The sequence below is a fragment of the Crocuta crocuta genome, unplaced genomic scaffold (assembly GCF_008692635.1).
Source record: "Crocuta crocuta isolate KB4526 unplaced genomic scaffold, BGI_CrCroc_1.0 scaffold124, whole genome shotgun sequence".
NCBI lineage: Eukaryota > Metazoa > Chordata > Mammalia > Carnivora > Hyaenidae > Crocuta > Crocuta crocuta.
The window spans coordinates 1,242,894-1,257,637 of NW_027551573.1; the positions used below are offsets into that span (position 1 = coordinate 1,242,894).

The following is a 14,744-nucleotide window of genomic DNA, read 5'->3' on the forward strand; positions in this document are numbered from 1 at the left end:
CAGGGAAATGGGACACACTGTGAATTGTGTGGACACACATACATAGGCAGGTCATGCTATTAGATGTTGTAGTGGCTCCCTTGTGCCTTCTCCAGAATCCCTGTGCATACTCCTACCCAGAGTTTCCACTTTCAGAGAACTTTGCTATGATTCTTTGAAGAGGATCCTGTCAAAATAGGTTTTCTTCTTTCCAGGTTGGTGGTGTGGACCCAAAGCAGCTGGCTGTTTATGAAGAGTTTGCACGCAATGTGCCCGGCTTCTTGCCCACAAATGATTTAAGTCAGCCTACAGGATTTTTAGCCCAACCCATGAAGGTAAATCGTTCTTTGGATTAAATTGAATATTTTACATTCATTTAATTTCAATGTTTTTGTTAGTCTATCACTTGCTTCCTGAGAGTTTTAAGTTTTAGGGGGAAAAATTACCCACAGTTGTTGAGTATGGCTATTCTTTTTATCAGATCATCATGGCACACAAAGGAACTTTTTTTTTTTTTTTTAAATCCATGAGGTTGATTTTCATGTTTTGGCCTAATTAGGGGAATTTATATGGTGACTCTGTGGCTTTGCCTATTTGTTGTAAAAAGATTTTCTAAAAATTTGAAACAATTATTTGCAGAAGACTTGGAGAGGTAGGGGAAAACATTTTGACCCTGAACCATTTGAAAATAAGATGCTGACCCTGGTGTCCCAATCAGTCTCAAATACTTTGGTGCAGCTGTTGAAATCAGGAAGCTAATATTGATATAGTAATATCTAATTCTTAGGCCTCATTTAGATTTTATGAAGTGTCCCAGTATCATCTCTTTATAGTTAAAAGGACCTATTGCAGAATCATACATTTTCAGTTATGTTTTTAAAATTTCCTCCAGATCAGTCTGGTATAGCACCTTACCTTTTCCTCATCTTTCATGACCTTGACATTTTTGTAGACTATGGGCCAGTTATTTTCTAGAATGTCCTGATTTGGATTTGTTTAATATATTCTCAGGAATAGATTTAAGTAGTGCGTCTTTGATAGGTTTATCACAGAAATGATGCTGTGTTATTATTCTATCAGGCTTTGACAGTTGGACTGAGTACTATATTTTCTATGGTTTGGGTTACCTACTTTCCTAGGCTATATCCTATCCCATTATTTTTTTTTATTTTTTTTAAATATTTTTATTTATTTCTAGGAGAGAGAGACAGCATGAGCAGGGGAGGGTCCAAGAGAGAGGGAGATACAGACTCAGAAACAGGCTCCAGGCTCTGAGCTGGCAGTCAGCACAGAGCCCGACGCGGGGCTCGAACCCACGAACCGCGAGATCATGACCTAAGCGAAAGTCGGACGCTTAACCGACTAAGCCACCCAGGCGCCCCTCCTATCCCATTATTTATCTTGCTTTCTTTGATTACTTGATTGTGTGTATCTGTCAGGCTTTCCATAGTTAAGTGAAATACCCCTCCCCACATCCCTGCCTTGTACTGCCCCACCTAATATCATTAAGATTGAATAGTTCAGGAAGGGGAATGGAAGAGTCCCTCTATTCTGATGGGGAAGAAAAAAAAATAGGGGAGTAAACATATTAAAATATTTTTTAATAGTTACACGTGCCAATGAAAAATCTGAAAAATTTTTGCTTATCTCTTTTTTTGTTCTTTCTCTCAAACAGCAAGCTTGGGCAACAGATGATGTAGCTCAGATTTATGATAAGTGCATTACAGAACTAGAGCAGCACCTACATGCCATTCCACCAACTTTGGCCATGAATCCTCAAGCTCAGGCTCTTAGAAGTCTTTTGGAGGTTGTAGTATTATCTCGAAACTCTCGGGATGCCATAGCTGCTCTTGGATTGCTCCAGAAGGTTAGTTCTTTATTTAACGTTTGTTTATTTTGAGAGAAAGGGAGCAGGGGAAGGGGGGCGGGTAGAGAATTCCAAGTAGGCTCCTCCCTATCAGCACAGAGCCCAATGTGGGGCTCAGTCCCATGAACCGTCAGGGCATGACCTGTGCTGAAGTCAACAGTCGTACACATAAGGACTGAACAACCCAGATGCCCCATTAAATGTTACTTTCAAGAAGAAACTATGTTTGTAAATCTAGTGACCTGCACCATCATCTACTTAAGTTAGCTTCAGATTTTAAAATTAAGATAAAACAAGTTTTGTTTGATAAAAAACAGGTGATTTTTCTCCAAAATAGAATGTGGTCGTTGGCACTTAACCAGCAGCGAAGTGGGAAAATTATTCATTACAATTTTTTGAAAATATAATCATTTAAGAAAGTTTAAAAGTCACACTTTAGATTTGGAGGAAAGGTTGATCCAAGTAGGGTTATATGGGAGGATTGGTACAGAGCATTGGATTTTAACTATGTAGGGACAGTGGGACTTTTTATGTGGAGAACATGTATGAATATAAATTACAATGTAGAGAGAATGTGTGTGTTAAGGTAAGTGTGTGTGTGAAAAGGGTTTTGGTGAGTAGAGTCACTATTAAGTCGAGGCTCTAGAAGATCTATTCTAATTTCCATTAAGGTTTGGTTTTTGGCTTTGAAAGTTGGGCTGAATACTGTATTTTCCATGTTTGTGAATACTTACTTTCTTCCATAGGCTGTAGAGGGTTTACTAGATGCTACAAGTGGTGCTGATGCTGACCTATTGCTGCGCTACAGGGAGTGCCACCTATTGGTTTTGAAAGCTCTTCAGGATGGCCGGGCATATGGGTCTCCGTGGTGTAACAAACAGATCACAAGGTCAGTAGCCCTCTTACAAGAGTACTGTTTATTGGACTGCTTTCTAAGATATCTGGCCCTATTTCCAGGGGTTTCCAGAGGTTTCCTTTTTTTCTAGAAGGTAAATGGGACATTGGGAATTTCTAGGTAGTGAGAAATAGTTGAATGGTTGGCCTTTTCTCATTTTGTACCCTTGACAAATAACGAAATCCAGTACTTCGCTTTGGGGAATAAATTGCAGATCATTGGCTTTAAAAGGTTTCAATGATTTCATAGCAGTGGTGTTCATATATAAATATTTAAGTGTTTTACACAGAATGATTTGTTTTCTAGGCTTTGAAAGCAAAGCTTGAGTTTTAATCTGTGTTTGTCAGCATCATTTCTACTTCATTATTGGCTATTTTGAATTTTGGATTCTGATTTGCAGTTGGTTCTCCAAGCATCCTTAATCTGGAACAAATTACCACTGAATACAATTAGGATCTTTATTTTACCTGTTACATACTGTTGTACCTATATGAGTAAAGATACACTTTTCTAGGTGCCTAATTGAATGTCGGGATGAATATAAATATAATGTGGAAGCAGTGGAGTTGCTAATTCGCAATCATTTGGTTAATATGCAGCAGTATGATCTTCACCTAGCTCAGGTATGGAGGGAATTTTCTTAAACAGGCAAAGGGCTCTGGTAGTTGGGAAGTGTGTTTGTTACAAGTGTTGTCTATGTTACATTTTGCTTTCTGTGTTGCCAGTCAATGGAGAATGGTTTAAACTACATGGCTGTGGCATTTGCTATGCAATTGGTAAAAATCCTGCTGGTGGATGAAAGGAGTGTTGCTCATGTTACTGAGGCAGATCTATTCCACACCATTGAAACTCTCATGAGGATTAATGCTCACTCCAGAGGCAATGCTCCAGAAGGGTGAGGATGAAATGTTCTGCAATCTCTGTGTATTGAGTCTAATAAGGAGCTTTAGAAATGAATGTGCAGACTTAACTAACATTACCTGTTAAAACTGCTGTTATCTTCAAAATGTGGGAAGCTTTAGTGAGGCCTAATATTGTCCCCTGAAGTTATGAAAGCTTAACTAACTGCCAAGCCGCCTTGTTGTAGAGCAAGCAGTACATACAGTACTAGACGTGGTGTCAGGAGTCCTGATTCTCAGCCCTAGACCTTTAAATTCTGATTTGAGGCAAATTGACTTATCCCCTCCAAGCCTTTTCTTGAATAAAATAGAAATAGTATCTCAAAGCATTGTTTAGATTAAGATAGATAACAAACCATGGCACATGGTAGGCACAGAGTATTTGTTAACATAGCACATCAGCTCCCTCTCAGTAAGCATTTTTTTGGGGTCAAGAAGTGGCTTTAACTGAGTCGGTCATTTGCATATTATGTGGTCATGAATAAACAGATAGGAAGAGACCAAAGATAGCTTTGTTTAAATATGGAAATCACTGTGTGGTTTCTATTAAATAAGCAGATTGTCCAACTGTATGTCTGTGAAATTACAACCATGAGTAGACTGATTTTCACTCTGGATTTATTGTACTAGATTGCCCCAGCTGATGGAAGTAGTGCGATCCAACTATGAAGCAATGATTGATCGTGCTCATGGAGGCCCTAACTTTATGATGCATTCTGGGATCTCTCAAGCCTCAGAGTACGATGATCCTCCAGGCCTGAGGGAGAAGGCAGAGTATCTTCTGAGGGAATGGGTGAATCTCTACCATTCAGCAGCAGCTGGCCGTGACAGTACCAAAGCTTTCTCTGCGTTTGTTGGACAGGTAGAGCTTTTGGAAAGAAAGGTGCTTTTTATTCAACATAAGTAGGGTGTGATTCCTCCAATATTTAAGCTCAGTATTAATGTACCTGTGGTGAGACAGTTACCTCCATACTCATGTAAACAAACCAAAAATGTCAGCATTGTTATTCTGTTAAATTGATAAGCTATTTCATTCCTTTTCTTTGGACACTAAGCAGTAAATTCAGCATTTCATGCCCCCTTTAATTCTATTTATCTCATTTCAGTTGTCATAGCTACAAAATACAGTGGATCAGATAATATGAATAATGAAATTGCCAGATTTTTGTAGTAATTTTACTGGCTTGATAATCAGTAGTGAGGGGATTTGGGGCTAATGAATAAGTAAAATTCTCATAATAGCCCATGTTTTTAAAAAAGTAAGAAAATACAACAAAACTTAAATATTTAAATGGTAGAGTGTTTTATTATATTTTCTAAACTAAGTAGCTTATCTACCTAAAATTGATTAACATTTTCTTTTGGGAAATAGTTTCCATTATTTATTTTCATGTGATTTTATCTAAATTGGACTTTGAGTTAAAGTGTTAGGAAACCAGTTCCTAGAAAAATTGGGTTTGGAAAGAATATTTGAACAGGATGAATAAACGATGTAGGAAGAGAGCTAACGTACCATTTTAGCATTCTGTTTTTGATTATTGCTGGCTATTTTCAGCCACTGTAAGGGATTCATACCCATTAGTCAGTTTGTCCTGATCATATTATTTAATTGCAGGAGTGGTGCTTTTGCTGAACTGGCCTTAGAATTCCTTTAGTTGAACTATTGTAATGTTTATTCAGGGAGAGATACTAGCTTATCTGCTTATTTCTGCAGATTGACCATTATATTTCTTTAAACTGAGACCAAAGCTTAGGTATGCAACCAAAGAAAGATTGCAAGTTAGATCTTTTATCAAATGACAGTGGATTATGGAAGAGCTTATTAAAATTTTAGAAGTTGTTAAAAAAGTGGATTTACTGTTCAAGATGAATGTTAACTTAGTAAATAAATCATAGTCTCTACCCCAAAAGAATTCTAAAATACACCTTATTAAAAAGCTATTATTGAATATTTACGGTTTGATTTCTGATTTGGATGGAAGAACTTTAAATCATTTGGTTTTTGTGATCATCAAAATTTCATGGGTATGGATGTGGCACCTGTCTCAGCTCTTCCTGCTGGCTTAGTTACTTGTTTCTTCTCTCTGTTTAAAAAAGATAATGTATTTATCCTTTTTATTCTCTTTTGCATCCTTTTGAGAATTCTTGTGCTCCTCTTANTGCTGACCTTCTGTCTTGTCTAGAGTACATAAGTTTCTATTCAGTTACTTTATTGCTTATCAAGGGACAGTGAAATTGTTTTAAAGTTTCCAAGATACTGCTCAAGTTTTCATTCTGGGCTTGGTGTCTTTAAGCATTTACCCCCTTCTCCCTCTGTAGCCTTAACACCCTACTGCCTTTTTCTTTTGTGCTAGCCAAATAACTTAGCTGCTCTGCTTCACTTCGAAATCATAAAATTTGTATTTTATCCTTTCTTTTAAAGAAATTTATTTCCATGTTATTTTAAACTTAATTTGAAATAAACTCAATTTACATTGAAGTAGCCAGGTATGATCTGTGGCTATTTTCTTTGGTGTACCTGCTTATTGCACAAATTATTACTTGACTTTTCCTGTTGCAGCTAGTTGGAGTTTCAAAAATTTCGTTACTGGTTAAATCAGTTGGGAGAAATTATCTTAAATTCTGTGAAAAAGTAAAATACAAAATATATGTAACTTAATCTCTTACCTGGGGGAAATATGAATTGGTTAGAATGTCTTGCTATGACTTAGTGGGTTACTAAAAGTTGGTTCGTTTGGAAAGTTAATTTTTCCACTTTATGTGGTTATGGACTGTTATTCAAAATTGCCATATTATTATCTCTTTCTCAACTTCCATCTTTTCTGATCTCCATAAAACTTAAAACTAAGAAATTCTGCCATCTGTCTTTAATGGAGAAGACATTTTCATGACACCTTGTTTTTACAAAGTAAGAATTAGAAATGTTACAAGGAGTAATTGGGAGAATACCTCTTAAACATGAAAATTAAAAATACATTTGTGTGTATTTTATCTTACTGTTCTTTATATTTTTGTTCCTTTGCTAGATGCACCAGCAAGGAATCCTGAAGACTGATGACCTCATAACAAGGTTCTTTCGTCTGTGTACTGAAATGTGTGTTGAAATCAGTTACCGTGCTCAGGCAGAGCAGCAGCACAATCCTGCTGCTAATCCCACCATGATCCGAGCCAAGTGCTATCACAACCTGGATGCCTTTGTCCGCCTCATTGCACTGCTAGTGAAGCACTCAGGGGAGGCCACCAACACTGTCACAAAGATTAATCTGCTGAACAAGGTCTGAGATTCTCTTTTGCCTTAGTCTTGATACCCTTGAAGCCTGCAGTGGTGGTTCTCAGGACCCAACCTCTCTCCCAAAAACACTTTGTAATATCCTTTTTTCCATCCTGAAATTAAATTTGTAGATAGTATTATAAACATAATCATTAAATTTGAGAAGAGTATTGTGTCTGAACTAAAAGTCTACCCCCGACTCCCACCACCATAAGGTATTTCAGTATGTTTATGCTTGGTAATGACTATACTAGGAGATATTTAGATAATATGGAATTTTTGCTTACATGCAGAATCACCCTGAATGGGGTGAGTAGATCTTCCCACTAATAACACCTCAATACCAGGAGTGACACTGTAGTTGTTGATGGATTTTCTTCAAAGGAACAAAATGGTTTTCTTTTGATATATATAGAGTTCCTGGAAATTTGAGTATCACAACTGCAAAAAAGAATTTACTCTCTTGGTAATTACATATAGGCTGCCCTGTCCCTCATTCTTCAGTGGAAAAATCAAGTGGAATGCAGTATGGGTTTTTTTTGTGTGTTAAGATTTATTTATTTATTTTGAAAAAGTGCTCAAGCTGGGGAAGGAGGGATAGGAGGGAGGGAGAAAGAGAATCCTAAGTAGGCTCCATGCTGTCAGCACAGAGCCCATTGTTGGGCTCTATCCCACAAACCATGAGATCATGACCTGAGTCAAAATCAAGAGACGTTTAACTGCTGCTTGAGCCGCCCAGGCACTCCCAGTTGTGTGTGTGTGAGACATTTCTGCAGCTTGAGAGCTTCCCTGTCTTTCTAGCTATTAAATGACAAGAGAAGTAGAAATGGTTTTGCCTCTTGTCAGCTTTATATCAGAACAAAAAAATTAAGTTGTTACATTACATTACATTAACATGATGGAATATGATAAACCATGCACCTTTCTAGAGCTTAAGAAAAACTAGTGGGTGTGGAGAGTGTGTTTCTGATCCAAGATCATCGAAATTCAAAGAAAACACAAAATTCTGCAGACCACTTCAAACCAATATATGGCCCTTTTGGCTGCCAGCATATAATTTTGTATTCAAATGGTATGTGTCCTTTAATGTGGGGCTTAAGAATACAAGGTAAAAAAAAAAAACATGTCTGTTGAGTGGTAAGTGAATTATCTTTATGATGTATAGGTTTGTAATGTGTGTTCTATAGGTTCTTGGTATAGTCGTGGGAGTTCTCCTGCAGGATCACGATGTCCGGCAAAGTGAATTTCAGCAGCTTCCCTATCATCGAATTTTTATCATGCTGCTCTTGGAACTCAATGCACCTGAGCATGTATTGGAAACCATTAATTTCCAGACACTTACAGCTTTCTGGTGAGTATTGTTAATTTAATAGAGAGTTCCTGTTAAGAATTGCTGTTTTGGTAAAATTTGAGAAGTAGTACTCTTGTGAATTTGAGCCATGTTGATTCGTAATACAGCGTGCATGTTACTTACATTGATTTGGTATTCACCATATTTAAGTTGGACGTTCTTCTGACTAAGGTTTTCTTCTTCCAGCAATACATTCCACATCTTGAGGCCTACCAAAGCTCCTGGCTTTGTGTATGCCTGGCTTGAACTGATCTCCCATCGGATATTTATTGCAAGAATGCTGGCACATACGCCACAGCAGAAGGTGTGGCTGCAGTTTATCTCCTACAGATGAAGACTGTAACTACTTGGAGCTTATTATTAGCACTCTTAGTCATTTAGTAATAACTTTACTTCTTCCAGGTTTAGTCAAGAATAATTTCATGTGGAGTAAAGTTTTGGAGAGAGGTTTAACAAGTACTTGACTGCCTCTGTCTAGAAGCCATTCCTCAGTGATTAGGGTATCACTTTTCCAAGTCTGTTGTTAGCCATCTATGTTAATCTCTTAAGGACTTTTTTTTTTTTAAAAAAAGCTGAAACGGGGATCACCTTTGTAGACTTCTGTATAAAACTGTGGGTAATGGAGCTCTAGAACGCGCCAGTTTTACAGGTTCTCACCTTAAATGTTAAATGCGTTCAAACTCAAGGGTGAAGACCGCTGGTCTGTATTTGAAGAAATTAGGATCAAGTTCTAGTAGAGTTTGATTATTAAATTTTTTTTTATTAAAATTTTTAAAAATGTTTTTGAGAAACAGAGTGGGAGCAGGGTTGGCGCAGAGAAGAGAGGGAGACACAGAATCTGAAGCAGGCTCCAGGCTCTGAGCTCTCAGGGCAAAGCCCAATGCAGAGCTTAAACTCATGAATCGTGAGGTCGTGGCCTGAGCTGAAGTCAGACGCTTAACCTGCTGAGCCACCCAGACTCCCCTATTATTTTTTAATATTTATACTTGAGAGAGAAAGAGAGTGTATGAGCAGGGGAGGGGCAGAGAGAGAGCGAGAGAGAACGAGTGCGCATGCGCGCCACCCAGGTGACCCCTGTAGTAAAGAGTATTTAAAGTGTAATTGCAAATGAACACAGTTAACATGAGAGGTTTCTCTCTCATTTTATAATTAAGCGGCAAATGAATATGGTAGAATGTACCCTTGATTGGCCTTTTAGAATAAACTGACTACTTATGTGCTTGGCAAAAAAGAAAGTGAGATAATCCTTAAATTGAATGGGTTTTGTCTGGTATTCCAGGAGGAGGAACACAGCAACATACTGAATAAAATTACCCCAAAATAAACATAATTAGTAAAATTGGGAGGTAGTGACAGGCCATGTTTGGCTGAAAATAGAGGATTTATAGTGTAAACTTTTTGTAAACTGACTGGATCAGGTTATTTGACAGGAGTTGGGAGTAGAGAAAGAAATGGTTTCAGACCTAGGACATAATTAAAAGAAGAAACTTAAAAATATAAGAAGGAACTAAGAAAACAGACTTCTGTCAGTTTCTTAGTTGACCGATTGTTTTGTGTCTGAAATTTTCTTCAGGTTTACTCCTCCTCTTTAAATTTTGCTTAGAGGCACGAGGAGCAGTATGTCCTGGAATTCTGGAGCCACTTTGTTTTTAAATATTTCACACGGATTCTATAATTGTCCTTACTCCTTTTGAATGCCAGTCTTCAAGAGACTTATTTATGTCAATATTTTCTAGTTATATTAGCATGAAGAGAGTAAACAAGTCACAGTGTAGTTGCTTGGGCAGCTTTTAGGTGGTAGAGCAGTAACTGAGTATAATTATGACTCCTGTACATTTCTTTCTTTCAGGGATGGCCTATGTATGCACAGCTACTGATTGATTTATTCAAATATTTGGCGCCTTTCCTTAGAAATGTGGAACTCACCAAACCTATGCAAATCCTCTATAAGGTAATTAACTTTGAGTTATAAATTAAAATAAAATTTAAAAATACATAAACATTCTCAGCTGGAAATGTGACGCCTAATATTTCTTAAATAAAGCTTTTAAAGTATAACATATATTCAGGAAAGTGCAAAAATCAAATGTTCTTGTATAACCAGCACCCAAACAGGGTCTTCCATATGTTCAAATTTAGTAGATACTACTTTTATAAACTATACATATCTTTGACACACCGCATGTGCCTGGTATTGTCCGTTTTGTTTTAGCCATTTTGGCATTGTGCAGTAAGATCTCATTGTGGTTTTATGTTGGATTTCCTTGATTTTTTTTTTTTTTTTTAAATGAACAGATTGCCCATTTGGATATCCTTTTGTGATGCTCCTTTTTTTTTTTTTGCTCATATTTCTACTAGATTATCTGTTCTTACTTTTTATAGGAATGCTTCACATGTTCTGGGTATAAGCCCTTTGTTTAATACATATTCAAACATTTCCTACTCTTGTGGCTTACCTTTTCACTCCCTTAAACGTAAGGTGTCTTTTGAGGAATGGAAGCTTTTAAGTTTAACGTAGTCAAAATTACCAAGTTTTTACTTTCATCACATGTAAGATATCTTTTTTTTTTTTTTTTTATCTCATGTAAGAAATCTTTGGCAATCCCAAGTCGCATTATCTTCTGTGTGTGCTCTGTTCACTGCCCAAGAAGCCGTATAATTCTGGCTTTTACGCTTAGGAGGTATCACCTATCTCAGACTTATTTTTGTGTATGGTAAGATTCATTTCCTCCTCCTTCCTTATACTCCCACCCCAATAAATAATGTACAGCCTTTCAGTACAATTCTTCATTCCCTATTGAATTGCTTGGGCACCTATGTCAAAATAATTGACCTTTTGTGTATGGGTGTCTCTCTAGTTTATCTGTTTTGTGTTCTTAAGCCAGTACCAAACTGTCTTGATTTGTAAGACTTACATATAAAGCCGGAGTAATCAAGCAAAGCTATTCCTCTTCAACTTCGTTCTTTTAAGATTATTTTAATAATTTAGCTAATTTGTTCATTTGCTGTTGCATAAAACTGCACAGTCATCTTCACTTCTAAGAGCTGGCTGGAACTTAGATGGAGATTGCAGTCAATCTGTAGATCATTTTGGAGAGAATAGACATCTTAGTAATATTGAGCCTTTCAATCCTGAACGTGAATATTTCTATTTAGTTAGCTCTTTAATTTTACTCTGCAGTGCTTTGTAGTTTTCAGCTTTTCAATCTCTTTCTTTAGACTTCTCCGTATATATTTTAAGAGATTTTTGGTGATATTGTAAAATATCTTTAAACCTTTTCATACTTGCTGGCAATGTATAGAAACAAACTGATTTTTGTATGTTAGCCTTGCATCCAGCTACCTTGCTAAATTTACTTCTGAGAGTTTATGTCTTTTGTGGGGAGAAGTGTGATCTGTATACACATATTCCATCTACATGTAGCTGTGGGTGTTTTACTTTTTCTTGCTTTATTGCACTGGCCAATACCTTCTAGGAATGTGTTGAATAGAAGATAGTGATAATGACATGCTTGTCTCATTAATGATCCTAAAGAAAACTTTTAGTTATTCACCATTAAGTATGATATTTTTATAAATCTGCAGTTTTGTTTTGCAGATACTATTATCTGAATAAGGAAATGCCCTTCTGTTCATAATTTATTGTTTTTAAAATCATTAAATGGGTATGGAGTTACCTTGAATGCCTTTTTTGCATTCAAGATCATGTAAAAAATCTTTTTTCTGTTAACATAATTCCATTAATATTCAAATGTTTAAACTGCCATTGCATTTTGGATCATTTGGTCATGATACATCACTGTTGTTTCTCTAATATTTAGGATTTTTATGTGATTTTTTTTTTTTTCCACATTAAGATTATGCTCATCTCATTCAAAGAGTTGGAAAAAGCTGTCTCTTTAAAAAAAATTGTATTAATAAAGGCTGGGGGAGCTCTGTTTATTTTAGAGAGGGAGAGGGGGAGAGAGAGAGAGCATGAGGGTGGGGAAGGACAGAGAGAGGGATCAGGATCTGAAGTGGGCTCTGTGCTGATAGCTGTGAGCCCCCATGAGGAGCTCAAACTCATGACCTGTGAGAATATTACCTGAGCTGAAGTTGGACATTCAACTGACTGTACCTTCTAGGCCCCCCTGAAGTTTTAAGATCGTGAAAATAACATTTTTTTTCTTAAATATTTGTAAATTTTCCATTAAAGCCATCTAGAACTATTCAGATTTTTTTTTTTTTAAAGTTTACTTTTGAGAGAGCATGCACATGCAGGGGAGGGGCAGAGAGAAAAGAGAGAATCCCAAGAGGACTCAGCACACAGTGTGGGCTCCATCTCTTGATCATTGTGAGATCATGACCTGAGCCGAAATCAAGAGCTTAACCAACTGAGGCACCTAGGCACCCCTGTTCAGATTTTATTTTGTTTGGGTTTTTGGCAAATTGTATTTTTAAAGTAATTTGTCTATTTTATCTGAATTGTCAAATTAGCATATAATTGTGTGCCATTTTTTTAAAGTATTATGTCTGTAGGATCTGTAGTGATGGTCCCATTTCATTCTTGGTATGGGTACTGTTTTTTCCATCAGTCTTGGGTAGGATTCATCAATTTTATTAATCTTTTCAAAGAGCCAGTTTTGGTTCACCCTCCTATAGTACTTTTTAAACATGTTATTGATTTTGGTTCTTTTACTTTCTTGGTTTTCATAAATTGTCTTTTCTAGCTTCTGAAGTTAGAAGCTTATGNAGTTTTTGGTGATTTCCAAAATTGAGTTACTTTGGCAAATCACTTATATTTTTTATTAAAGCCTGTAATTTGTTAATGAAATATACTTTATACTTTTGTTTACTCGAGTTACATTCATGATAGTATAAATGTTACTCTCATTTTCTAACGTAATGTGAAAACAACCAATGTTTTTCTCATTTTTTAAAAATAGGGCACTTTGAGAGTGCTGCTGGTTCTTTTGCATGATTTCCCTGAGTTCCTTTGTGATTATCATTATGGATTCTGTGATGTGATCCCACCTAATTGTATTCAGCTAAGAAATCTCATCCTGAGTGCCTTCCCAAGAAACATGAGGCTCCCAGATCCATTCACTCCTAATCTGAAGGTAAACTTCTAAACAGTTCAAGGAAAAACAGTTACGTCTTAGTATTTCAGTCCTGTTCTCTGGTAGTAGACTAAGTGTGTGGCCCTGATGCTGCTGCTGTAATTTTTATGTCTTTTGTATTCTTTTTCTTTAATTTACTTTTTTAATGTTTATTTTTGAGAGACTGAGGGAGAGCAGGGGAGGGACACAGAGAGAGAGAGGGAGACATAGAATCCGAAGTAGGCTCTAGACTCTGAGCTGTCAGCACAGAGCCCAACGCAGGGCTCGAACTCAGGAGCTGTGAGGTCATGATCTGAGCTGGTCAGATGCTTAACTGACTGCACCACCCAGTCTCCCCTCACATGTATTTTTTTTTTTTTTTTAAAGTAGTAAGTATGATGTTCTTTTCTTCTGAGGCATCTTTTCAAAGACAGGAATATCTCCTCTGTACTCTTACTTTGAAATCCAAGTCCAGGAAAAAGATAGTGGTACACATTAGACTTCTTCACAAAAGGTACCTATCTTGCCTTAATTTAGGAAGATAATTTGTTACAGAATGAGAGATTCCTATCCTTTTATTATAGATTTTTAAAGTGGCAGCTCTAAGGTCTTACTACAATGTGTAGTTTTAGGAAAACAATCCTACTTTTTAACACCCATAGAATTTGCTGGTAACTCCTACATACGCTTCTGGTTTTGATTATTGTATCTGTCTGTGGCAGGTGGATATGTTAAGTGAAATTAACATTGCACCCCGGATTCTTACCAATTTCACTGGAGTGATGCCACCTCAGTTCAAAAAAGATTTGGATTCCTATCTTAAAACTCGATCGCCGGTCACTTTCCTGTCTGACTTGCGCAGCAACCTACAGGTTATTGGTTTGACTTTCAGCTGTGTCTTTGGGTGTCCTGTTTGGGGAAGTTCGTGTTTTCAACCAGATTTTAAAATTTCTCAATGGTTGGAGGAGATTCACTGAATTATGCATTTTACTAGTTCATCTTATCACTGACCCAAAGCTATAGCCTTAGAAGAGGCAACCAGGGGATTAGGCTGATTTTCTGTAAGAAACATGGCTGATCATGGCTCCCTGTCAGTATTCCCAAAGGTGGTAGTGGTGGTTTTTAATGTTTATTTTTGAGAGGGAAAGAGAGACAGACACAGAGCATGAGTGGGGGGAGGGAGAGAGAGAATCCGAAGCAGGCTACAAGCTCTTGGCTCTGAGCTGTCAGCACAGAGCCCGATGTGGGGCCTAAATCCATGAACCATGAGATCATGACCCAAACCAAAATTGGACACTCAGCCAGCTGAGCCACCCAGGTCTCCCCTCAAGATTGTTCTTAATAAGTAGATTCTGGCTTAGTTTGTTTAGAAAAGGACTTCAAATTGTGTTTTTCCACACCAGA

At 37.1% G+C, this 14,744-nt stretch overlaps 1 protein-coding gene across 6 annotated transcripts in view; it reads left to right on the forward strand.

Annotated features, from left to right (window-relative positions):
* CNOT1 (CCR4-NOT transcription complex subunit 1) overlaps positions 1-14,744 on the forward strand; it is a 105,789-nt gene that overhangs the window by 87,386 nt on the left and 3,659 nt on the right. For 3 of the 6 annotated variants that reach the window (XM_077751236.1, XM_077751238.1, XM_077751237.1), the window contains exons 34-45: positions 195-314; positions 1,655-1,846; positions 2,593-2,735; positions 3,256-3,364; positions 3,467-3,636; positions 4,271-4,523; positions 6,667-6,915; positions 8,099-8,262; positions 8,449-8,566; positions 10,112-10,213; positions 13,188-13,361; positions 14,063-14,212. In XM_077751236.1, coding sequence (XP_077607362.1) covers positions 195-314; positions 1,655-1,846; positions 2,593-2,735; positions 3,256-3,364; positions 3,467-3,636; positions 4,271-4,523; positions 6,667-6,915; positions 8,099-8,262; positions 8,449-8,566; positions 10,112-10,213; positions 13,188-13,361; positions 14,063-14,212 — 1,944 coding nt within the window. The remainder of the gene's footprint in view (positions 1-194; positions 315-1,654; positions 1,847-2,592; positions 2,736-3,255; positions 3,365-3,466; positions 3,637-4,270; positions 4,524-6,666; positions 6,916-8,098; positions 8,263-8,448; positions 8,567-10,111; positions 10,214-13,187; positions 13,362-14,062; positions 14,213-14,744) is intronic. The other 3 variants (XM_077751239.1, XM_077751242.1, XM_077751241.1) reach the window with 1 other exon arrangement.